General features: G+C 35.9%; 1 protein-coding gene across 10 annotated transcripts in view; it reads right to left on the bottom strand.

Annotated features, from left to right (window-relative positions):
* NRXN1 (neurexin 1) overlaps positions 1–26,731 on the bottom strand; it is a 669,617-nt gene that overhangs the window by 445,332 nt on the left and 197,554 nt on the right. For all 10 annotated transcript variants that reach the window (XM_041489370.1, XM_041489359.1, XM_041489362.1 and 7 more), the window contains one exon: positions 1–11. This exon is cut by the window's left edge and continues 291 nt beyond it. In XM_041489370.1, the coding sequence (XP_041345304.1) occupies positions 1–11 (11 nt within the window). The remainder of the gene's footprint in view (positions 12–26,731) is intronic.

The following is a 26,731-nucleotide window of genomic DNA, read 5'->3' as shown; positions in this document are numbered from 1 at the left end:
TTCTTCTTTTCCTGGCAAACAAAAGGAGAGAAACAAACAAATAAATCACTGGCACTTAATTCAAGGCAACTTGCATGAATTATTTTCATAGCTAATTTAACAATATTAGTGTAAGCACTGTATCAAAAAATAATTCATTTAAAACACTTAAAATCCATGAAGGAAGGAGATAAATGAGATTTACCGTGAACATATTTTTTAACTACTTTCTAACAATTTTCATGTACATGATTAAACTTAGAAAATAAACTGCACCAGCAATTGTATTAATACTATTTAAGCAATTTGATCTGAAACACATCTAAATACATAACATTCAGGTGTACAGACCAAAGCATTATTTGAGTCAAAACACAGATCTTTTCCTTCCTAACTTTCACTAAAATTATGACACCTCAAAAAGAATCAGTAACCTAGATACTTCCAGTAACTCTGCCTAAGGTCTTGAATAAACTAAAGCTACAAAAGCATTCATTTAGGAATCTACCTTAAAGCTTTATACAGCACTGTTCCAGACAGCAAGTTAAAATGAATCAGTAAATAAACAGGATTTTTTTTTTCCTGGGATGTATTTTTATTAGCTAGTAGGTGCTATACAGGTTATTTTTCTTAGCTCATCCTGAAGGTGAAACACAAATAGCTGAGCTTTTAATCTCAGAAAAGCAAATATAACATATATGAAGACTGCATTTCTCCTAAAATCTTACACACTAAAACATACACGGAGCTTACTCTAGAGATGTAAGAAAATTAAAGCTACAAGAAAGCCAAAAATTATCTGTTTAGAGGTGTATGGAGCTTAGAGCTATAAAAAGGCAAACATTTTCTGTTTAGTTAATAATAAGTTAGTAAAATCCCAATGAAAAGCTGTAGGTTTTATGAAGTGGAAGAATGAAGGTGTGAAAACCTGAGGATATCTAATTTCATCCTTCTTGGGAACAAAAATCTCCAGGACAGAGTTGCACACAAGTGTGATACCATAAGAAAAAACCCAAAACATATGCATAAATATATAGATCAAGGGAATAACAGTGCAAATTTAAGAGACTATTACATGACAGGACATACAAAAAACAGGTGTGAAGACACAGGTTTTTTGAGAAGCCCTTGGGTGTATTGGTCTTCTGTTGTGCCTATATACTAACTTTGATTCTGGATTTTCAAAATGCTTCTCCCTACATAAATTTCAGACACTACTGCAAAATACATCAGATAAGGCACCAGACAATGACTGCATCTTGCTTTTACTTTACTTTGTAATAAGAACATTAGAAGTTATTAGTCTTTGTTTACTCAAGGTGCTTTCTCTCAGATTTGATGAAGAATTCTTGGTGGGTTTTTGTTTTGTTGTTTATTTGTTTCCCGGGGGGGCTGTGGGGTTTTTTTTTGTGGCAGCAGCCAAATAATACTAGACTACCATGTAAAAATCCCAAAATGACTGTCTATCAATTCTGCTCTCTTTCCAGCTCAAAGCAAGATTCAGCTGTACAGCAACTGGTAGCAACACATTGTGGACCTGACACGTTTCAGCAGAGGAGGAACACCTTGCCTCATGGTGCATTAAGGGCTCACAAACAATGCATTTTCTGAGGCGCACTCAAAGCAGCAGCCTGCATCTCATCCAATGAATATTTAATAAAAGCATAAAACGCTCAAAGGCATATTTATTTGCTATGGGTGCTTGCTGCACAGGCATATTAAAGCAGCATGAATACCTACAATGGAGAGATGATAAAACAGATGCAGCAACCTGGTATTTGTACTTTGGTCCCAGGTATTTAATGACTGTACCACAAAGAAAAAAAAAAGGACATAAATGAATCAACATGCAAAATATTTATGTACACACATTATGCACTGCAAACTGCTTCTGAGCATTCAGACATGAAAATGTATGGAACTTAAGTACATGCCAGGCCTTTTTAAAATAAATTATTCCTAAACAAGGACTTGAAAAAGCAAGCAGTTAATCCAAGAAAAAACTTGAGTAATTCTTCAAGCAATACCCCTGCAGAATTCACTGTTAATTTTTGAATCCTCTCTCATTCCTTTTATCTTCAAAATATAGTCCATAATACTCAATATCATGAAATTAAAAATTTTGGACAAATTACTTTTATTTGCATCATTTAATTACATAATTATTTGATTGACAAACTAGCACTCACTTATTTAAAAACTGAATTTCACTCAGAAACACCAACAAAAAAATAAAACTGAGCATAGCATTTTACTTCAGAGGAAACATTTTGGTGAAAAAAACATGAACATTGTGGATAAGGACACTAACTGCATGATTTTCCTACCAAACTATCTTTTCTGCTCACCTGACAAACCAAAAATACCCATTATTTGCTGTTTGTATGCTGTTCCCATGCCATTAATTCAAACATAATTTTCTATGACAATATTATAGTTGGGCAAACTGCAAATATTACATAATTATTTGAAGCAGGGACAAGAATACTAATAAAATATCTCCACATTTCTCCAGTCTTCAGAGTAATGATTTCCTCACCAAAAAAAAAAAAAAAAAAAAAAAAAAAAAACCCAAAAAAAAAAAACCCCAAAAAGACCTCCTTCTAGGATCACTTGGATGAAACCTCAGGAATATTTGCCCTCAATCTAGCACTGATACTTAGGAAATGATTGGCCACTGCAGCTCCAAATCTGCCTTGCCATGCCCAGCTCAGGAAAACCAAGAAGAGGAAATCAGGTTACAAATCTTTTTCTGTGCTTTGTCACTGAAAACCAGACTTTTTAGCACACTGAGCAGAAGGCACATAAATTAAAATCTTTCAGCACAGGACAGAAAAGCCACTAAACAATATTGATAATCAACTTTTTTATATAAAAAAGATGTGCCATTTTACTCTTGATAGGAATGTATGTATTCAGAATGGACATTAAAAAATATCCATAAAACATACAAATGTTTTCTGTAAAAAAACCCCACTCAATCTGTTGCTACATTTCATACCACAATTTTTGTTGATCCTTTAAGCAAATTAAGAACAGGCTTCATTAACAACCAGTTGTGTAAACTGCTGGTTGTTTATTTTTTCAAATTATCACTTAATGACACTTAGAGAAACCATTAAAAATGCATAGCAGTCATTCTAGCCAGTATGAAGTGTTGCACTTCATTTAATGATTAAAATGTAATTACCTGCATAGAAAAGCACAGGATAATACGAACACCATAAAGGAGTTTAACATGTTTTTATTCTGATTTTTGAGTACTGTAAATTCTTGTATATTATGGTAATGAAAGTCCAGAATTACAGGAGATGCGCAAATATAGAATGGCACAATCTGTTTGTGTCACAGAAAGGATTTCAACAAGTGCTCTATTAAAGCACCTGTTGCTGCAGGAAGGGTTTGTTTCTTTTCCCCATTAAGTCAACAACAGTTTTAGTATTCAACTCTTTGGAAGTTCATTTAATCCTTACTCTGATAAAACACATGGAAGCAATACTTCCACGGGCCTTAGCAGATTTTACAGTCCTACATAAGCACTATGCTAAGCTTTATAGCACATCCACCCACCCCATTGGCAGTTTTACATCATAAACTAGGTCTGGCTGTATCCATAATGATTTGATCATGTGCCCATGCCTGATTTAAATCACATACATAGGACTAGATGCTCTGATCTTATTAGGTAGTAACAAAAATGGAACCATAGACAAGAGAAATAAAATTGCAGTAGGAGTAAATCAAATCTCTTTATTCACAGCTGCAATGTTCCTTTACATTAGAAGAACACAAAAGTTGATGAACTAAACCCCAACAACCCATGTGACAGACCCATCTAGTATTACAAAACCTGGTAGAATGCTGTCAATTGACCTGCCAAAATAATTACTGTCAAAGAGAAAATAAGCTGACACCACTGATACGCTACTTCTAAGAACCAAGTTACTTCTCTACAATCTTCAAAACATTAAATGTGTTCTGAATAAATAAATTATGCCAAACCAGAGTCTAGCATGTTCCCAGATGTACTGTTCAGTGCTCCATTTCACAACAATTTAAAATTCAAACATTTATCTGCTGCACCATCAACATATAAACTTATAAAGTCTTTCTGAAAAAGTAAAAGCAACTTAGGAAAACTACACTAAAACAGCACATAGACAAAACCACTAACAAGAATGACTGATACAATAAAAACAGAAAGCCTGAACTTCTGTGGCAAACTTTTCAGTAATAGCAGACTAATGACTTGCTGTTCCATACAAAGGGAATTCTCTCCACATGAGGTGTGCACTGTTGAGCCTGGAATGGTCTCAGGATGCATCATACACGAGGTTTCTCAGCACACTGCTCTTTTAGGAAGCCAGCCTTTACCTTTCCATTAATTCATTACTCTCTGGATCTTAAGATGAAAAATTACAAAGACTATAAAGTAGTTCTCTAAATGTTATACTGAATTTGACCTTTTTTGTTTCCCAATCGCATAATAAAGGCTGATAAGACTCCATCTAGAAATAAAACACAGGCACTCAAAGAAGAAACCAAAATAATACTGTCTAATTAAAAAATTAACACTTAAGTATGAAACCAACAAAAATGATGGAATTATGATAAAGCCTAAGAAATTCATTCTGAGAGAATGCGTTATCAGTTAAGGTTGAGTTAATTTTTACAAGTACTGCTGTTATTCTACACTAGCAGTTTTCTATTGCTATCTCTTGTAAATAACTTTTTTTTAGCAGAAGAATCTTCCATGCTCTTTCCTTTCTCACAGTCTTTTTCTTTTCCTTCCCAGCAACTATACCCCTTGCCCTCCAAACAGGTCTCCACAGAAGAGTCCAAGGAAGCAATTCGGAGAAAAAAATTGGATTCGTGATTCCAAATCCATAGCTGTGAAATATCTACATGTTCATTTCCTACTTTTTAATGCTCCCTTCCCTCTCCAGTAAGTACAGATTTTTGTGTCCCATCCCTTTGTGAGGGAGTAATTTCATTATAAGGTAGTCATGACTAGCCTAACATGAGAACAAAACTGGAGAAGTTATTTAAGGCCACAAGCAAGTTATTCTGAAGGACTGAGGAATTACTTCTCAAGGGCTCATTATTGTTTCAAAGTATCCTTTTGCAGGGCTGTAGAAATGTCTACTCATTCCACAGATTCAGGGATCTCACGAACCAATCCAAGCCTTTCTCTGGCAGAAAATGCTCCACTCAAAACCATGACAAAGTACAACTTTGGTTAGTTGTTAGTCTCAGTTTGTTTTTGTTAGTCCAAGTGCTTTGGACTGCCATATTCCCAGTTCCTGGAATGTACTATCAGAACATGGTTTGTCTCAAAAAATACACCACACCTGTAATCCTGGGCACCAAAGCCTGCACCTATTGGTGTTCAACATAAAACCCAGCATCCATTGCAGTAAAATGAGGTGCAAAGAAAAATTCTACCTGCCGAGAAAAATTTAATAGCATAACTGATACAAAGTCAGGTATAAGATCATGATGCAAGGAAACTTGAAAGTTTTCCTGCTCCTGTTTTGTTTCACACACAATCATTAAATCAGTAGCCAATCACAACAAGCATGAACCTCTGATCCTTTCCCACCATCTCAGATTAGAATAAAATTATGATAGCTGCTACTCATGATAAATGACTCGCAGGGAACACTAGATAAGTGATAAATTACTCCATTTTGCTAAACAGCCATTTAAATTCATAACTAAAATGGCTACACCATGCAATTTCCTCACTAATTTTCATGTCCTTTTATTTAATCACACAGAGTATGCACTTCAAAAGCACTTTGCAATTGGGGAAGGACAGGAAAGCAAGCAGGAGTTTTCAGGAATGGTGCCATCTTAGTGTACATTAAATACTAAATTGCTAGAAGGTGAAAATAAGAACCTTTTTCTAATTAGCAGCTACATCATTAATGAGCAGATTACAGTATCCTGCACTTCATATCGTAGCAATAATGTGTCCAAAAATTACTCAAAACCCCCCAAGTTTGAAATCATGATTTTAAAGGCATTCTTGCCAAATTAAGAATAAATTGCAAAATATCAAATATTCTCACATCACTTCCACATTCACAGGAGAAACTACTTTTACTCAACCTTACTGTTGCCTGAAAACTCATTTATGAATTTTGATAAGAAGTTGGGAAAGCAGAGCAGAAATATACCAACAAATAAATACAGGCTTCAGTTTCTGCAGCAAGCTAAAAACCATGCTGGACAACTTTCCAAAGGCCTTTTCCAGGCCTCAAGGTTCCTAATAGACTTTACAGCTCAACTGCAAAATGTAGATTTCTAGCTTTCAAAGGACCAGAATCACAGATTTTCAGTATCAGATTGCTTACAAACTGGCAGAAAAACTCATATTATGATAGGAAAAAATATACTGGCCTTAATTTTACTCCTTATAAGTATATAACTTGTGCAAATGCAAGTTTTAGAATTAATTTGCTTTGAGCAAAAGACTGAACAAAAAAAATGCAGTAATTCTTGCAAAAATTGAAAGCAGTCTCTGTCCTAGAAAAAAAAACTCAATTTCTGTAGTGCTTCTTGTATGAAGTAGTAGCACCCTACTCCTTGCTGAGCATTTTCCAAATGAGTTGTATTTGTTTTTCATTGTCCTAAGTAAAAATGTGGAAGAGGAGAAGAACAAAAAATTGTTTTTACTTCATTGGGGTTATATTTAAACACACATTTCAAATGAAAAAACAAGGAAGAAAATAATCCCCAACACATTTTATGTGTAGAAAGAGTTAATGACTTAAATGATCTGATAAGGAACAGTTTCAAAGCTAATAAGAAACTTCTGAGACATCAGCTGAATACAACTCTTACGGCACCACACAGCACTAGAGGATTAGTGCAGCATGTCCTGGGGTTTAGAGGCAATAAAAAACAACAAGCAATTTTCTAGTCCTAATTAACTCCTGTTAAAAGAAGCCCTTTGTAGCAATAAGCTTTCCAGAGATGCAGGGGGAATGCCACTGCAATGGTATTATGTACATGATGAGCCACTGCTATAAAACCAGTTTTGCACTTGTCTCGGAGGGGTACTACAGGAATATGTAGCATTTGACACAGTAAAAAGAGATACAGCATGGTTTTGAAAAAGGTAAAACAAAACACCTTCCAGAAGGGACAAAACCATCACTTTTTTTTTTTTTTTTCCATCTCTGCCTAAGATTGTATCACTGAAGGAATATCCACATAAAAACATTTGGGAAAAGTCAGTTGGATCTCTATGTTAGTCTTCAAAATATGTTTGGAAGAAGCTATTTATAACTCTTGATCTTCCTATAAACATGGGAAATTTAATGTGAAAACAGTTATTTTATTACGTGTTGCAGCCTATTGAGGATAGTCTCATTTAAGAAAGATTTTTCACATATAAAACAAAGAGAAATCTTTCCGAGTTACTGAGCACACGAAGAATGCATTCTATGAAAGGATCCTACAGGAACAAAAGGGATCTGAGAAGCTGAAGTCTCAGCTGAAGAAATCTGCTGTTCAAAATAACAAGCAGAGAGATGTGCTAATGGCCTGTTACTAAACAAGACATCTAATATCTCTTTGCAACCCTGCCTCTTCAAATGAAGTGAAAGGAATTAGTATGGCAGCTACAAAGAGTAAAAGAACTCTTTTTTATTGATTAATTATGGATATAGAAGAAGCTCAAAACTTCTCAAAGATAGGCAGAGCATTAGTCAAAAATAGTCTTTGAGCTTCATTATCTAAATTCATTGTCATATGGAAAATAATTCAGCTAAAACTATATTTTTTAACTTAAGGCTGCATATAACAAGTAGTATCAGGATAAATATGCCTTCTTGTGATACATTTGATATTTCTTTTGGCACACCAGAATTACCTTCAGCCACCATCTGTACATAGGTCAGGTGTTCAAATGAGCTATGGGATCAGAAATGTCATGTCTAAAAACTGAAGTAAGAGTTATAAAAAATACAATATAGTCTTTTTGGAAACAGTGTTTTCTTCCAAAGAATGGCAAAGGTAGAATTTTCATTTAGTGAGCAAAAGGATAGTGCTAATTTAAATTGGTTTGAATAATTGGTGTTGAAGTCTAATATCTGATAAATATAACTAAAAATTCAGAGAACCTTCCTCCAAATTGATTAATGATCACTACAGTGACTAATGATATTTTACCTTTATGAATGTAACTGATGGACAAAGTACTAAGGACACTAGAATCATTTAATCCATGAGCACAGCACACACCTTTAGTGGGTTCGGTTAGGAACAGAAAAGATTCTGCTCTGGAAAGAAGAACAAACTGTGTCCACAGTTAAAAAAAATAAATGTGTATTTTAAAATGGAGGCAAATTGAAAAAAATATTACTAACTATTGGTATAACAGGTTTTCTGGTCAAGGTCATGGCAATAAAAGCAGCTGAACTGCCTGTACTCTGCAGAGGAAAACGCCCACAGGTATTTACACAGAACTACAACCACCTGCATATATATGGGAAGAAACATTCAAGGGAAAATCCAGAATCTGGAAACGACGATTAAAAAACTCAAATGAAACACTCAAAAGGTCTTCCCAACACAGAGACAACCTTGCTGGTTATGATAGTGCTGTTACCATCTCTGGAGGCTGTGACTTATCTTCCTAGAAATGTTTTGACCTATTACTTTCAGGTTTTGTTCCTTTTGTTTCAATGCTGCCCTCCACTCTTCTTCTCTGTATCTTAGGTCTCTGAAGGAGAAAACTTTTCTTATTGCACTGCAATTCCTGCTGAGAGGCACAGGTTGGGTAAGCTGTATGCTGGTCAGTGTTCTCACTAATCAGCAGTCACTGGAAATCCCCAATCACATCTGAAGATCAGAATAAACCTTAATAATAAAAAAATCCCTCACACCTCTATTTGTATTTTGTGTGCAGCAGTCACATAAAAATATATAAAGTAGGGTGTTAAGGATATGGGAAAAGGCAAACTGAACTCAAACTAATTTAACAAATTTTATTATGGAAAAGACAGTAAAGATTTCATGAAATCTGCAAAAGTGTGACAGATGATATTCTGCACCAAAGTATTGTAGCTATTTTTTGCTTTTCTGGCACTATTGTTGGTTCTTAAATTAACACTCTCTTTCCAAAACAATAAAGAAAAAAGCAAAACTACCATGATTTTTGTAGTGGCTTGACAGGATATAACTGTTGTTCATACTCCTTCTTCCCACCCAAAACCAAAACTTAGGCCATAGTATTTCAGAACATGGGAGATGTTGAGGAAAAAGCACTGTCCATATAAGCAAGAGCTTATTACTGAATATAACACCAGGGTTTTGAGAAAATAAAAACCAGAGACATTCAGACGATAATTTCACATGTGGCAATCTCAAAATCTGCTTTATCTAACTCAAAGAAACTATGTAAGGTTTTTTTGCTAATAACCACAATGCAACTTACATCAAGTTTTAAAGGACTAGTAGCAGCTACATAACAAAGTTTTAAGCAAAAAGCATTGCTGAAATAAGTCATTGCCACTGCAAAGCCACTTCATGAAACAAGCCCGCTTACAGACGCTCCAATTCTGTAGTATGGAAAAGCTCCTTAAACACATAGCAAGACAACAATGAAATATTAAAACTCTAAAACCATTCCCATGCACCTTTTTTCATGTTCTCTAAAGCTTACCCCCTAACTCGATAAAGGAAGACACAGTTCAAAGAAATTTGATGGATACCTTCACAAGTTTCAAGTAACAGCTGCTAGTTTTTAAACAAGACAATTCTTGCTATCGCTTCACAGAATCACAGAATAGGTCAAGCTGAAAGGGACCACAGTGGGACATTTGATCTGCTCTCCCTGCACAAGCAGGTTCATCCTACAGCACAAGGCACAAGATTGTGTCCAGATCCACTGGAATCTCTCCAGCAAGGGAGATTCCACAACTTCTCTGAGCAATCCATCCCAGTTCATGTGTACCTGCACAGGGAAATTCTTCCTCAGGTTCAGGTGGAACTTCTTGTGCATCAGTTCCAGCCCATTGCCTCTTGTCCTATTGAGTAGAGCCTGGTCCATCCTCTGACATCTCCCCTCTGAGACACTGATGAGGTTCCCTCTCAGTCCTCTATCCTCAGGGCTGAACAGCCCCAGCTCCCTGAGCCTTTCCTCACAAAAGAGATTCTCCAGACCCTTGATCATCTTTGTTGCCCCCCACTGGACCTGCTCCAGGAGCCCCATGCCTCTCTCATCCTGAGGATCCCAGAACTGGGCACAGCACTCCAGACTGGCCTCCCCAGGGCTGAGCAGAGGGGCAGGATCACCTCCCTGACCTGCTGGCACTGCAGTTCCTAATGCAGCCCGGGACACCATTGGCCTTCTCGGCCACAAGGACACACTGCTGGCTCAGGGACAGCTTGTTGTCCACCAGGAACCCCAGGTCCTTCTCCACAGCACCTGTTATTCTTTTCAAGAAATACCAGGGTTTGGCTATTGGCCCTCTAACACTCACTCTTAAAGAGAGTTTAATAATGTTCTAGCATATTTCCAGTAAGCTACAATAAAATAAGACTTGCCAGATCTACTCTTGATACTAATTTTTCTTTAAAATGAGACTTTCAAAAACTGATAAGCAGGTTTCTTAGTCCGACCACAGCTTTAAAACTACATGTGCACTGATTTATTTTCAGCTATGAGTATATAAAGAGGTATGTCTAGATTTATATTTTAGGCATGTATTTCAAAAATATAAAAGATTTTCTAACTCTCTCCAAGTCTTATTATCACATCTGTGAAAATCCAAGATATCTTCTGCAAGTAGTAAAATAATCAGTATTATATATGCTTTCCATTTAGTTTTTTGAAGACTGACTAGCCCCTTCTCCATTAATTCAGTATTACCTCCTTATTTTTTCAGAAGTCATAAGTCTTTGAAACTACTTGATAAGGAGGCCTCCCTACTGAGATTACCAATAGTCTTTTTATAGAAGCCTGCAGGAACACTGCAAAAGCAAAAGAAGATTAGCAGAGTATAAAAATAATTGGACTTTAGTGCTGTATTGATATTTTAGAGAAAAGATTTGCTGTCATGACTGGACCAAGATATCTGCTGGTAAATTCCACTGAAGACAGCACATTTGCACCACTGGTACTTTATCCTGCTCTTTGTGCAATAAATATGCCTAACAAGGTGAGATACTTTGAGTGTACATAGATAATGTAACATATTTGCATCATGGCATGGAACTAACATAAAACTTAAGTCATTTCTCAGGTAATGGAAGGGGTAGAAAAAAGATGGAGACAGAAAGAGTGACACTGCCAGAGATACTGCCTCATTTTAGAAACATTAGATATTAAGTAGTAATTTCACCCCTCCAGGAACTTGTCTAAAATAACAGCTTAAAATACTTCAATGTTTATTACTATTGCATAGGAGCTTAGAATTATCTACAGCCTTCTGCCCTACAGATATGAAATAGAAACAAGTCTGTAATCATCCAAATAACACTTCCAGAAGAAAACATCACTGAAAAAAATAACTTAACATATCAAAGGATAATCAAAAGAGAAAAGCTGTGACACGCTACTGACAAGCACACATTACATAAATTTCAGATTTGGGTGCTCTTCCTTTTTCAAGAATCTAATCTGCATTCAGGGTCTGAAGTTTCTCTACATTTCAAGGCACTAAGGTTGTGTTTACTACAGCTGCTGGTACTCCACTAAGCCATTGCCTGGAGAGGGCAGGGGAAAAAAAAGGCAATGGAGCCTGTATCCTGCACCAAATGTTTTGGCAACTGACATCTATTTTCCACAAACTTCCATCTTCTAACCAATGTGGGAAAAAATGCAAGACTGAAGTCTGTGTCAACAACAGCAGGAGCCACAGGCTGGTTTCTTCTGAGAAGCTTGAGCATGACTGCTGGTCCCACACTAAAGCACACAGGAGCAAGGACTACAACCAGACTGACTACTCACACACAAATACTGAGGTATAGAAAAAAGTCCATACAAACTTTCAATGTAATAAACCCCTTCTTCTCTCAGAGAAAAAAAAAAATCCCTCTACAGTACAGAGTAAGTGAAAGTTTGCTTCAAATCATAATTTGAACACAAATGCTCTCACCAGCAGCCTCCATTTTTTCTCTCCCGCCTGTGTCTCATAGATTTCCTGTAACTGCCCATCAGCTGTTTAGATGCACAGCCCAGAGGCTGGTGGGGCTTTGCACTATTACATTAAGAAAATGCCATCGTGCAGCAGCCAGAGTGACAGGATAAATATACAGAAAATGCTTGCACTCTGAGTTACACAGGATATTAATTCAACCTTTTCCTACAATCCTACTGTTTTCTTTTTATTGCTGAATATGGTTTTGTTTTTCTAAAGTCCCTCCTCATTTTAAAGCACCCTGAGAAAATAAGCCCTTTATATGCACAATACACAAGACATTTGGTTCTGAATACATGCCATTACACTTCTAAAGCTATTTGATTACTACTCTGCATACTTTCAATTAATTAAAATTGAAGAGCTCTTCACAAAACACACTAGCATTCATCACAGAACCACCAGGTCAGTTATTATGTTCATAAAATAATTTAAACCTTTCTGAACTTTCAGGAAAGGTAATTACTGCATCTGTGAAGAAATCATTCTGTAATTATGATCTCTATTTCTCCCCAAGGCTCCTACACCTTACGGACTTCTCAAGGGTTTGGATTCAAAACTAATAGGAAGCAGTGTTTAAAGTATTTTAGAATTCTGTCCATCAGTTCTGTTTTTGAGGTCATATTATATCACAGAACTCAAATGAAATGGTACAGATATAAATGGTTTAAAATCAGAGGTATGGGAATCATTAAGAATTCTTCTTAATTGTCATTAAATCAGAAATTTGCAGACTAGCAGTCCATTCTTTCTTAATTCACTTCTACTTGAGTTCATTTTCATTGGATTCCTAAGCTGAAATTTAGAGGTAAAACACAATTTAACTGGAGGATAATTTGATTATTTTATTATTCAAGGATTATTTGTTTGTACTTTTGTCTGGGGCTATGGAGACAATACGCACACTGAAGCATTTCCATCTCATAAGCAAAAGCAGGCAGCATTCATCAGTCTGTTAGCCATGAAATTAGGAATGTTTGATGTATCCAAGGGCAGCTCCTGCAGCTCTTGTTTTTCCTGCAGCCCACTGCTCAGTTATTTCCCTATTCCTCCAATATTAAGTTAATAACCAACTTTCCATACTGCCATACAAGAAACACAGAATAAACAGCTTCAGGCTCCCCATTTTTATTTTCTATCCTCATCTTCCACATTTTGGGGCTTATTGTGTAAGCACAAAGAAAAGCCGAGCAGCAGCCTGCCCTCCGAATAAAAAAAAAAAAAATACAAACAGAACTTTTCTTCATCCATCCTGTTGTGGGTCTTTTGTCAACTGAATGCCTAGCAAAGGAAATTAGCCATTAAATGACTAAATCCATTTACCCCTGTATTAGCAAAGAACTGCTTCAGAATAAAGGGAAACTGCAGCTAAAGATTTTATTAAAACTAAAGAATTTGCCATGGATTTCCAGATTGGTTTCAAAATAAGCTGCATCTTGACCTGTTTCTGGTGGTGCGATAATCAGCATCCAGATATTTCTCCCTGGCTCGTGAGTAGTGTCAGGACAAGACAACTTTTAATATTCCTTGGCTTCTCTCAAGGATCATAAAAATGACATAAAATCTTCCTCTCAATGTCATCAATTTTTCAGGCCTAGAATTATATTTGGAAAAGCACATTTTCATTCTCTTAACACTCTACTAATTTTGTAGAGTAACTTTCAGATGATCTACGACATCCTGTGCTTACTCACTCCAGCCCACCACTTGCTTTTTTCCTACAGGCACAGATGACCACAGACAATAATCTATGAACCAAGCAAACCCCAAACCCTCAAGTGGGCAGATGCAGGATAATTCCATCTTTTGGCTGCTATACACCCACAGCTTTCTGTCATTAATTGAGCTGTAACTTCACTTGTGACCCAATTTTTGCTGTATCTTTTATTGTCAGAACAAAACCAATTATGAACAGCTCCCAACAAAGTTAAATCTTTCACATTTTTCTTAAAACACCCTGCTCATTTCTGATACACTTAAATTTAATTCAGTCTCTGAAGACCTCCCAATGCCTTGAATGTACACAGATGAATGCAGAAAGATTAAACATTTTCTTACTGTGACCTACAACAATGTGCTGAAACTTTAATTATTATGTTAATTCAGGCATTGGGCCCAGTGGATTTATTATATCCCAGAAGCTAGTACAATCTACTCTGAAGTGAGACGTAGGCATTAGCTCCATCTAAGTATTTTGTGTACAAATATTTAGGCTGTGTAATAAAAGGCTACACACTAAAATGAATTTTAAAATCTAATCCTAATTTTGGAGCTTTTTCCTCACATAGATGTCTAGTTCCTTTCCATGTGCAACAAAAGCTTGTGTCTCAGCAGAACATTATCATCCCCATATTTCTTGCTTTTGAAGCAAGACTGGTATTTATTAGATTAAAACATTATTATTATACTTTTTTAAACTACCATAAATAGAACAACATTGGGAAAAAAAACCCCAATCAGCAACTCTTTTCTCTTCCACTGCAGGAGAGGATGAAGTACATTCCACACTGTATTAGAACAATAATATCCAAAACCCAAAATAGTCCATTTGTAATAAAGATGGCTTATATAAGACAGTATCAATCACTGAAAATTAAGGTTTGGCCTTTTCCCTTACAGGCAATACAGATGTTTCTGATCAGCTATCCATCACATCAAACACAGTTTTGTATCATTCACCAAGGAAAAACACCTACTGGTTCCTTTTTTTAATTATCCCCCATCTCAGCCAATACTTTTTCTTATTCTCCATTAGTAACATGATTGACAAAAATGAAACTCATACTCTTAACAGTTTTGGAGAGAAAAAGAAAGGTGGAGAAACTTGATAGGGAGAACTTGCCAGACATTGGTAAAACCACTGGAACTTTGCTGACTAAACAAACTCTTTTTTAAGCAGTGGAGCTGGAGGTAGCTCATATAGTCTTATTTTTCCTTGGTTTGCTACATCAGAGTATTTTCTGTTATAGTACCACAAAAGCACCTGTGTTGTAATTAGAAGCAATCTGGCTTTCATCAAGAGAATATTAAAAAATGTTTAATATAATAAAGGCAAGCAGGAATTAATGAAAGCTTTCAGGATTCATACTTCCAAGGCAGGGATTTCATCCTGTGCTGGTTTTTGATTACACATTTTAATTGCTTACCAACATATTGCCTTGATAACCATCACAAAGATAATTCCAAATTTCCAGATACAAATCTTTTTGTTCCAAATAGTAAAAAAAAAGCTACAAAGAAATCTTCCTATCAATATTTTCTCAAATTGATGTAAATTAAGATGCTTGATTTTAAAGACCACGAATAGCTCAAGTATATCTTTGTATTGTTTTTAAGCAATTTTCCACAAGAATATTTGTTTCCTGCGTTACATTAAACATTTTCCCACAGCAAGATCCAGTATTCAAGGGATTCTTACACTATTTCTTCTACTCAAGTCTTACACTTACACTCATATCCTTCATATGAATATAAGAGGCTTAATAAAGCACAGCTCTAGTACAAACTTCATTATGTTTTGTTTTTTTTTTTTTTTTTTCTTCAAGTTCTCCAAGATCTAAGCTGGCTCACACTATGAAGATAACATTGGAACTTTAATCAATTATATGAATGCAATCTCATTCCCATTTGTATATATGTACACAAATACATATATATATATATATTATTCCCGGTTTAAATTAGTTCCTTCCTCTCCATTTCAGTAACATTTTAGATACCTAAATAAAAAAAAAAAAATCAAAATATTCTCAAAAAGACACTTTAAAATATACAAGCTCATTTGATAAACTATGTCCATTTTTTCTTCTTGCTCAGAAGCAAACACTATTTTTCTGGATAGTGAAAAAAGAATGTTTTTTTCCACAGCTAAAGAAAGTTCAAAGTTACTATGGTAACTGAACAAAAAGTCACTAAGGACTTGCTACTAAAGGCCTTTATAGTATATAAAAAATACATTCAGTTTGAGGTATTGGAAAATCTTTTATGGTTATTTTAAATACACAGAACAAGCAAGCTCAGTGGTGACTATTATGAACAAACATTAAAAGCATATGTCTTGGCTATTTTTGCAGTAAGGTGCACCACTGAAAGGCTTGTTAATTAAAGGTCAACAACTCTTAAATTGCGTAACAGAACACTGAAAAACCTGTTCTTGCATGAACCTTGCTGTACTAAATTTTCTCAGCTAAGTATTTTGTTGTCAGACAAAAAGATAAGTTAAGCAACGTATTCATTATACCCCAAATGAAGCAACTTATTTCTTACCTGAGTCAGAGAACATAATGCAGCAAGTTAGCAAACCAAAAAAAAAAAAAAAGCTAAGCCATGAAGTGTATGAGAAAATACAGCTCTGCTTTCACACTGTTGAGCACACCCCTATCTATATATACACACACACATATAAGAGCCCCACATATTTCTAATTTTATCTTATAAGGTGTGCTAGAGTATTTCTACATTCCTATATCAAATATAACTGACTTAAAATAATTAACTGGATAATATGCTCATAGTTCTCAAAAGTCAGGCTCTAAACTTCCACTGGCCTTCCTAGGGATAGGGATTCCATCCTTCACATGGGGCTGTGTAATTCAGCATAACTGTTATTTCAATGAACTAAGTTCTTAACCATTCCCCATTGCTGATAAATTGTGTTATTCTACTCTGTTCAAGGAAGTTGTTGAGCAGTTGAGTACCTTGAAAGGAAGACAGGCTGAAATTTGGTGAGGCACTTCAATTTACTCTGAGATTTACCCAGACCATCAACCAGCAAAGAACAACTTTATTCTGCCCTTCACTACACATGCTTTTATTCCTGTGGTTTTCTACTAGTTGTATAAATAGTTCTTATTCATTTTCCAAGGTCTTGCTACAGGATGCCAAAGCCTGCAAAGTCATTCAGGAAATTTCAATTATAAACAAGTAATTGGCTGAGAGAACAAAATCCCACACTGGTATGCTTGCCACTGATTTCTTCAAAAGAGTAAAATAATCATGTGCTTTTACTCTACATCCTATCAATCACTGCACTTCACATACAGGCCTTGTAAATTTACACTTTGTGTTAGGGTGGACCTTAGAGCACTTCACTAATGAATTTAGGGCTGTATTTTAAGAGACATTTACTATATTGTCACAAGCCTTTAACTGAAGTTGTACAGAGATGAAAGGATGTTTGGGTCAGCCTACACTTTTTAAAATCCATGGTATTTTTGATCCTAATTTCAAGATGTTTCAGACCTTCATATGAATATAAGAGGCTTAATAAAGCACAGCTCTAGTACAAACTTCATTATGTTTTGTTTTTTTTTTTTTTTTTTTTTTTTTCAAGTTCCCCAAGATCTAAGCTGGCTCACACTATGAAGATAACATTGGAACTTTAATCAATTATATGAATGCAATCTCATTCCCATTTGTATATATGTACACAAATACATATATATATATATATTATTCCCGGTTTAAATTAGTTCCTTCCTCTCCATTTCAGTAACATTTTAGATACCTAAATAAAAAAAAAAAAATCAAAATATTCTCAAAAAGACACTTTAAAATATACAAGCTCATTTGATAAACTATGTCCATTTTTTCTTCTTGCTCAGAAGCAAACACTATTTTTCTGGATAGTGAAAAAAGAATGTTTTTTTCCACAGCTAAAGAAAGTTCAAAGTTACTATGGTAACTGAACAAAAAGTCACTAAGGACTTGCTACTAAAGGCCTTTATAGTATATAAAAAATACATTCAGTTTGAGGTATTGGAAAATCTTTTATGGTTATTTTAAATACACAGAACAAGCAAGCTCAGTGGTGACTATTATGAACAAACATTAAAAGCATATGTCTTGGCTATTTTTGCAGTAAGGTGCACCACTGAAAGGCTTGTTAATTAAAGGTCAACAACTCTTAAATTGCGTAACAGAACACTGAAAAACCTGTTCTTGCATGAACCTTGCTGTACTAAATTTTCTCAGCTAAGTATTTTGTTGTCAGACAAAAAGATAAGTTAAGCAACGTATTCATTATACCCCAAATGAAGCAACTTATTTCTTACCTGAGTCAGAGAACATAATGCAGCAAGTTAGCAAACCAAAAAAAAAAAAAAAGCTAAGCCATGAAGTGTATGAGAAAATACAGCTCTGCTTTCACACTGTTGAGCACACCCCTATCTATATATACACACACACATATAAGAGCCCCACATATTTCTAATTTTATCTTATAAGGTGTGCTAGAGTATTTCTACATTCCTATATCAAATATAACTGACTTAAAATAATTAACTGGATAATATGCTCATAGTTCTCAAAAGTCAGGCTCTAAACTTCCACTGGCCTTCCTAGGGATAGGGATTCCATCCTTCACATGGGGCTGTGTAATTCAGCATAACTGTTATTTCAATGAACTAAGTTCTTAACCATTCCCCATTGCTGATAAATTGTGTTATTCTACTCTGTTCAAGGAAGTTGTTGAGCAGTTGAGTACCTTGAAAGGAAGACAGGCTGAAATTTGGTGAGGCACTTCAATTTACTCTGAGATTTACCCAGACCATCAACCAGCAAAGAACAACTTTATTCTGCCCTTCACTACACATGCTTTTATTCCTGTGGTTTTCTACTAGTTGTATAAATAGTTCTTATTCATTTTCCAAGGTCTTGCTACAGGATGCCAAAGCCTGCAAAGTCATTCAGGAAATTTCAATTATAAACAAGTAATTGGCTGAGAGAACAAAATCCCACACTGGTATGCTTGCCACTGATTTCTTCAAAAGAGTAAAATAATCATGTGCTTTTACTCTACATCCTATCAATCACTGCACTTCACATACAGGCCTTGTAAATTTACACTTTGTGTTAGGGTGGACCTTAGAGCACTTCACTAATGAATTTAGGGCTGTATTTTAAGAGACATTTACTATATTGTCACAAGCCTTTAACTGAAGTTGTACAGAGATGAAAGGATGTTTGGGTCAGCCTACACTTTTTAAAATCCATGGTATTTTTGATCCTAATTTCAAGATGTTTCAGACTTATGCAGCAGTAGTGCCAAGTGCTTACAGAGTAGACATACTACACCTAAGCAAAAACTTCTAATGTCTGCAGTTCCTCACTCTGTGGCATGTTTTAAGTGTGTGCACATAAATGTAGAACTTAATTCAGAATATGAGTGTGGATTTATCTTCCTGTTGAGCAGCAAGGTGTGAAATACCAACTGCAAGGGCATCCCAGTCATAACAGAGTTGCAGCAAAACCTTGCACATACAAAGGTTTATATTTTGAAGATTCAAGGTGAAAGATTTATCCTTTCTATTCCCTACAATAACACTTTCCTTACATTCAGGAACTATGTTAATTTGACTAGGACATCATGATAAAGCCAACTGTTTTGGGCTGCATCAAAAAACGTGTGGTCAGCAGGCTGAAGGAGGTGTTTCTGCCCTTCTGCTCCTGTGAGTAAATCACTCCATGTGGAGTGATCCAGCCAGCTCTGGGTCCTCAGCACAAGGATGTGGACCCTGTTGGATATATATATATATATATTATTCCCGGTTGTGAACTTTTTCATTAAATTAGTTCCTTCCTCTCCATTTCAGTAACATTTTAGATACCTAAATAAAAAAAAAAAAATCAAAATATTCTCAAAAAGACACTTTAAAATATACAAGCTCATTTGATAAACTATGTCCATTTTTTCTTCTTGCTCAGAAGCAAACACTATTTTTCTGGATAGTGAAAAAAGAATGTTTTTTTCCACAGCTAAAGAAAGTTCAAAGTTACTATGGTAACTGAACAAAAAGTCACTAAGGACTTGCTACTAAAGGCCTTTATAGTATATAAAAAATACATTCAGTTTGAGGTATTGGAAAATCTTTTATGGTTATTTTAAATACACAGAACAAGCAAGCTCAGTGGTGACTATTATGAACAAACATTAAAAGCATATGTCTTGGCTATTTTTGCAGTAAGGTGCACCACTGAAAGGCTTGTTAATTAAAGGTCAACAACTCTTAAATTGCGTAACAGAACACTGAAAAACCTGTTCTTGCATGAACCTTGCTGTACTAAATTTTCTCAGCTAAGTATTTTGTTGTCAGACAAAAAGATAAGTTAAGCAACGTATTCATTATACCCCAAATGAAGCAACTTATTTCTTACCTGAGTCAGAGAACATAATGCAGCAAGTTAGCAAACCAAAAAAAAAAAAAAATGTTATTCTACTCTGTTCAAGGAAGTTGTTGAGCAGTTGAGTACCTTGAAAGGAAGACAGGCTGAAATTTGGTGAGGCACTTCAATTTACTCTGAGATTTACCCAGACCATCAACCAGCAAAGAACAACTTTATTCTGCCCTTCACTACACATGCTTTTATTCCTGTGGTTTTCTACTAGTTGTATAAATAGTTCTTATTCATTTTCCAAGGTCTTGCTACAGGATGCCAAAGCCTGCAAAGTCATTCAGGAAATTTCAATTATAAACAAGTAATTGGCTGAGAGAACAAAATCCCACACTGGTATGCTTGCCACTGATTTCTTCAAAAGAGTAAAATAATCATGTGCTTTTACTCTACATCCTATCAATCACTGCACTTCACATACAGGCCTTGTAAATTTACACTTTGTGTTAGGGTGGACCTTAGAGCACTTCACTAATGAATTTAGGGCTGTATTTTAAGAGACATTTACTATATTGTCACAAGCCTTTAACTGAAGTTGTACAGAGATGAAAGGATGTTTGGGTCAGCCTACACTTTTTAAAATCCATGGTATTTTTGATCCTAATTTCAAGATGTTTCAGACTTATGCAGCAGTAGTGCCAAGTGCTTACAGAGTAGACATACTACACCTAAGCAAAAACTTCTAATGTCTGCAGTTCCTCACTCTGTGGCATGTTTTAAGTATGTGCACATAAATGTAGAACTTAATTCAGAATATGAGTGTGGATTTATCTTCCTGTTGAGCAGCAAGGTGTGAAATACCAACTGCAAGGGCATCCCAGTCATAACAGAGTTGCAGCAAAACCTTGCACATACAAAGGTTTATATTTTGAAGATTCAAGGTGAAAGATTTATCCTTTCTATTCCCTACAATAACACTTTCCTTACATCCAGGAACTATGTTAATTTGACTAGGACATCATGATAAAGCCAACTGTTTTGGGCTGCATCAAAAAACGTGTGGTCAGCAGGTTGAAGGAGGTGTTTCTGCCCTTCTGTGGTCAGCAGGCTGAAGGAGGTGTTTCTGCCCTTCTGCTCCTGTGAGTAAATCACTCCATGTGGAGTGATCCAGCCAGCTCTGGGTCCTCAGCACAAGGATGTGGACCCTGTTGGACACCTGTTGGAGGGGATCCAGAGGAGAGCCAGAAAGATGCTCAGATGGCTGGAGCATCTCTCCTGTGAAAACAGGCTGAAAGAGCTGGGGTTGCTCAGGGAGACCTTCCAGAACCTTACAGTACCTAAAAAAGGCTTATTCAAAAAAAAAAAAAAAAAAAAAAAGGTGCCTTTTTACACAAGCAGATAGTGCTAGGAAAAGGGAGAATCTGTTTGAACTGAAAAAGGTATTTAGATTAGATGTTAGGAAGAATTCTTTACTTTGTGAGACACTGGCACAGGCTGCCCAGAGAAACTGTGGATGCTCCATCCCTGGAAGTGTTTCAGGCCAACCTGGATGAGGCTTTGAGCAACCTGGTCTAGTGGGTGGCATCCCATCCCATGGCAGAGAGATTGGAACTAGATGATTTTTAAGGTGCCTTCCAACCCAAACCATTCTATATTCTAAGTTTTGGTAATTTATCAATCCTGAAATAGTTAAACTCTCGGGATTTTATTATTTCTTTTTACACAATACCTATTTATTATCAGAGCAGATGGAAACATACTGAGGGGGCAATTTGTGTGCCACAGCATATCTTGTGGTTCTATATATTTAATAACCCATCTGGACCACTTGGAGCTCCATGTTAGAGCCCATGTCCTCAGTTTTATTTCCTCCTTATATGTTGTGAGGAAGGAGAAGGCACATGCCTAGTTCTCACCCAGCATAGAGTTAAAATAGGAATGAATCACCCATCTAGACCCAGTAACTGACAAATATTTCCAGTTCTCAACACTTACACATCAAGTTCAGAGCTTATTTTTAAAATATTAGTCAAATGAAAACAATATTTTCTAATAATTTTCTACTGTCTTCCTCTGAAAAGATCCTGAGATATCCTACGTGTAGCAAAGGCACTAAACTTCAGAACTGAATTCAAACCCGGTAATTTATTCTCGGCACTTTGCATTTCACTTAGATTTGAAAATGACAAGCTGTTGGTCCAATTTTTGTCAACATGTTTTTAATTAGTTCTGAATTTATGACAATTAAAGCTCACTGTTGCTTTTAAAATGAAGTTACTGAATTTGCCTTAATTTGTTTTCATTGCTCAGCAATGTGTGCATTTAGATTCAACATGGAAATATTCCATCCTCTCTGCTTTCTGTAGGGAAGACACTACCGTCAACACTATTGTCAGTTTTTTTCCTCCCATGAAAATTATTAACTAGAAAATAAACTGAAAACATCTTTTGGAAATGCTGGCCATGCTCCACATTTAACTGGCTCCATCTGTATCTCAGCTGACTCAAAGAACCCAATGCTTTCCAAATCTTTTTTGTGGGGGAAAAAAAGGGAGGAAAATGAAACATTGCACCATAACACTGATTTTGTATTTCTTGTGTCTGCAGCTGTAGATTTGCTTTTAGGCAAATAATGTCTATTATTCATTAATCTAGGGCCATATACATAACAAGACATGTGAAAGATGCACTTCACTTAAAAGCTGAGACACTACACAAAAAAATTAATTGCCACTTAAACTTTTGGGGGGACAAGCAGAAAGAGGGTTTAAGTATGACTAGCATTCTAATGAAGAACTTAGAACCTTAACAGTAAATGACAAAATTCTATATATAAGAGCAGCAAGGTTTAATCTCATATGCCTCAACCTCATTTCTCCTCCCTTGCTTTCATTTTTCATCAGGAAAGTAATTTTCTCTTCACAGGTCCTCTGTGAATTCATATTGTTCATGCACTATTTCTTTTGTGAATGGCTGTAGACTGATCTATACTTATATGAGTATCTGCAGACTACATGTCTTGGTCAGAAATTGCAGCAGAATCTTCCAAAAAAGTGCTTAAAAAAAATCTGAAGCAACAGAAGCTGAAATTATTAACCCAGCAAGTGGAAGTCTAATAACAGAAGTACAGTATGATAACCTTTTTCTTCTTCAACTAACATAAGTTTACTAAAAAATTAGGTACCAAAACAATTTATTTTGTAAGAATTTCCAAGTCAGTTTGGTTGTTGAGGACTTTGCCCCCTTTTTAACTTTTCATATCTTATATATCATATAAGTAGCTTTTGTATTCTGTAACAGTAAACCAAGAATTAAACAACACTCTTCCAAGAAAATCTTATAAGAAAAAAAAGTAACATTTTTATTATAAGCTATTGATTTTCTTGTTTAACTATTCAAGTAAAAAAAAAAAAAATCCTTGGTCTAATATCCAATTCAAATGACTAAACAGAGAAAGCTGAATGAATTCCCTAGAGCCCCAGCTGTATTTCCATACTGAAACCCATTACCATCAGTGAATACCTAAAAAATAATTGGAGAAAAAATTAAAACCTTGATAAATTTAACATCTGATACTTCTCTCAGTGAAAGTTCAAGTAAGTTAATATTTTTTTTCCTCAAGTAGATTCAATGCCATTGCTCCCTGTCTGTTTTATACTAGTAAAAATTTAACCCTATTACTAAGATGACTCTGTGTCTCAGTTGCTGTGTGCACACTATTTGCAGAGTTTAGCAATTTTCATAACAAACAAATCATTTAACTTCTTATAACTGTATACAGATGTGGCCCAGGTCAGGAGTAAAGATCCTTCTGGTTGCCAAAGATGCCAGAAGTTCAACAAACAGCAATAATTCTTCATCAAAATTATACTCATTTAACATCTAGCTTGTAACTGTAGTTCCTAAGAAACATTCACAACTCCCTCCATCCCTCCAATCCTTCTAACCAGGAAACAAAGCCATTAAAACGACATCCACCATTCCTTTCCTGCTAGGAATCTCATTCACATCCATAGTTCAGCTCTACCAGAGCCCTTGTAATTGACTTTCAGGGGTGGTCCTGTTCAGGGCCAAGGAGCTAGGCTCCTTGTGGATCCCTTCCAACTCAGCATAATTTGTGATTTGGTGACTTGTAATTAAATGCCAACAATAAAAGGTGATAACATCACTTTTCTTTAAATTTCCCCTTTTGTGTTTGTATACAGAAACATAATAGCTCTTGATCACTTATCAAAGAGGACTGTAAAGTCAACAATGCACTTGCTCCAGTACACGTCCATATGGGAAAGCCTCTTTCCCAAGAGCATTACTGCCTTTTGTTCATGCCTGTCCTGTAATTGGTGCAGTCAAGTCACAGTAATGCGCTGGAATTCTGTTGTTCTCTTCAATGCCTCTTATCAGAGCCAGATTTTGTAATGTGTTTGAAATGTGGATTGCTTGTTCAGAGAAGGAGGCCAAGCAGAAGCTGAATAACCCTGACCTTTCTGAACTTGGAAAATCAAAACAGTACCAAAAAAAAGAGCATTCATGACTGGAATGAGAACTTGTCATCCTCTTCAGCTGCACATTCAGTCATCAGAGTATGGTCTAATTAGAAAAAAAAAAAAAAATCAAAATTGTTAAGCAATCGTTTTGCTCAGAATATATTGAGAAAGTTGCAAGAGTTCAAATGTAGTCACGCCACCACTGATACAAGGAATCTTGGTAAATAGTGATGAGGAAATGCCTACACATTAAATCTGTTTCTATGGTTTTCAGCTACACACGATGTTTCTTCCATCGACTCATCTCTGAGCCACAAGTTTGCTTTCACAGATTTGGTGAATATAATCTATGGACTGCAAATCCAGTTTCCTATTGAAAAGGCTAACACTTAGCATAACACTTGGAACACGTTTGTTGTTGTCGTTGTAAATGCCAAACCCACCTTCAAAATGCAGCTATTTTCTCTCACAGTTGACATCTCCTGTGGTATGAACCATACCTGTGTTTGAGACTACCATTTCTCACCTGCCCACTAAACAGCTTGAAAGACCCAGCTACTTCTCCATTACTGACCTTCCTCTCAAGGACAACCTTTGCATAACCATTATCGTGACATTCTCTTCAGATAAATCTTATTTACAGTGATGCACACATAAAAAAATCAATACTTTCAAAAAAGACAGCAAACAGGAATGGGTTTTGACATGTCACCCACAAGATTTTCCAAAACTTATTTTCCCATTGTTGCTGTCATCAAGAGATGTTTGAAGCATTTCAAGGAACCTGCATGTAAAGCCAGACCTAACGTTGACAATGGTTATGCAGGGTACTGAGACCACAGCTTTATATCCCATTTATTCATTTTCTTCTATCATAATACCAAGAAAGTCACTACCTCAAAGAGACAGATACTTGTTCTTTTGCACATTGTAAAATTAACTAATTAACTATTAATAGGGCTTCTGGGTACTCCAACAATACAAACAATAACAGCATTGATGGCATGAAGCACATGATTTCATAACACCCTGAGAAAAGTATAAAACCTCTTATTCTCCATGTGGCTAAACCCAGCAGGCTCTTCACATCCATTCAGTATCCCTGCACCTCTTGACTTCACTTTCCTAATTAAGACATGCTGTACTTACATAAGGGTACTTCATTCTGTCTTTCTCCCACCTCCATTCAGCTTGTTACCTTCTTTCACAAACCCTGCAGCCTTGCAATAGGGCCTCAAAAGCTACTTAAACCTGTAACAAGCAAATTTGTTTGGGGTTTTACCCTCCAAAAGCAGCCATTATCACAAGATTTTACTTATTTATTTTAAATCATCTGTTAATCATCTGTCTGGATTTAATTGGTTTGCAATCACAACAAAGATGATGCTGCATGCATTTATCACAAAACAGTGACTTTCTGAGGGGCTGTGACATAGGATGATGTCAGTCATCATGATACCAGTTAGAACAGAATTGTTAGGCCTATTAAGCACCAGTGCCTATCCACAGCAATGACAATGCAAGCACAAAACTTGAGGGCAGAATTAGTCATCATTCCGAAAATCAGGCTTCTCAGCTTATATCAAAATCAGACTTTAGTCTGACACTCTTAATGTTTAATACCACTTTTACTCTCTATTAAACCAGATGTAAAAAGTCCTTAAAAAAAAAAAAAAAGACTAACAAGCATGACACACATTATTGTCCTTGTGACTGAGTTATAACACTGCTGTATTGCTGTGGTCTGGCAGGGGCTGTCACTTCCACTTGCCATTGCTCCCAGTTACTGTGGCCTGATGAGACATGGTGCAAGATCACATGTCACATCTCTTGAATTGAAACACTAATGCAGTGATTTGCTTAATACAGAAACAGCTTCATAAGGAAATTTGTATGCACAAGACTTTATTTTCTTGAAGGACTGGGAGGAAGAGGAGGAGATCATAGATGTGCCTGATGTTTACAGGTTTTCTTTAAACCACATAATACTGAGATGGTTTG

Source organism: Pyrgilauda ruficollis, unplaced genomic scaffold (assembly GCF_017590135.1).
Source record: "Pyrgilauda ruficollis isolate IOZ18807 unplaced genomic scaffold, ASM1759013v1 scaffold93, whole genome shotgun sequence".
NCBI classification, from domain to species: Eukaryota; Metazoa; Chordata; class Aves; order Passeriformes; family Passeridae; genus Pyrgilauda; species Pyrgilauda ruficollis.
The sequence above is the reverse complement of the archived record's forward strand: the minus strand, read 5'-3'. Positions and strand labels throughout refer to the sequence as shown.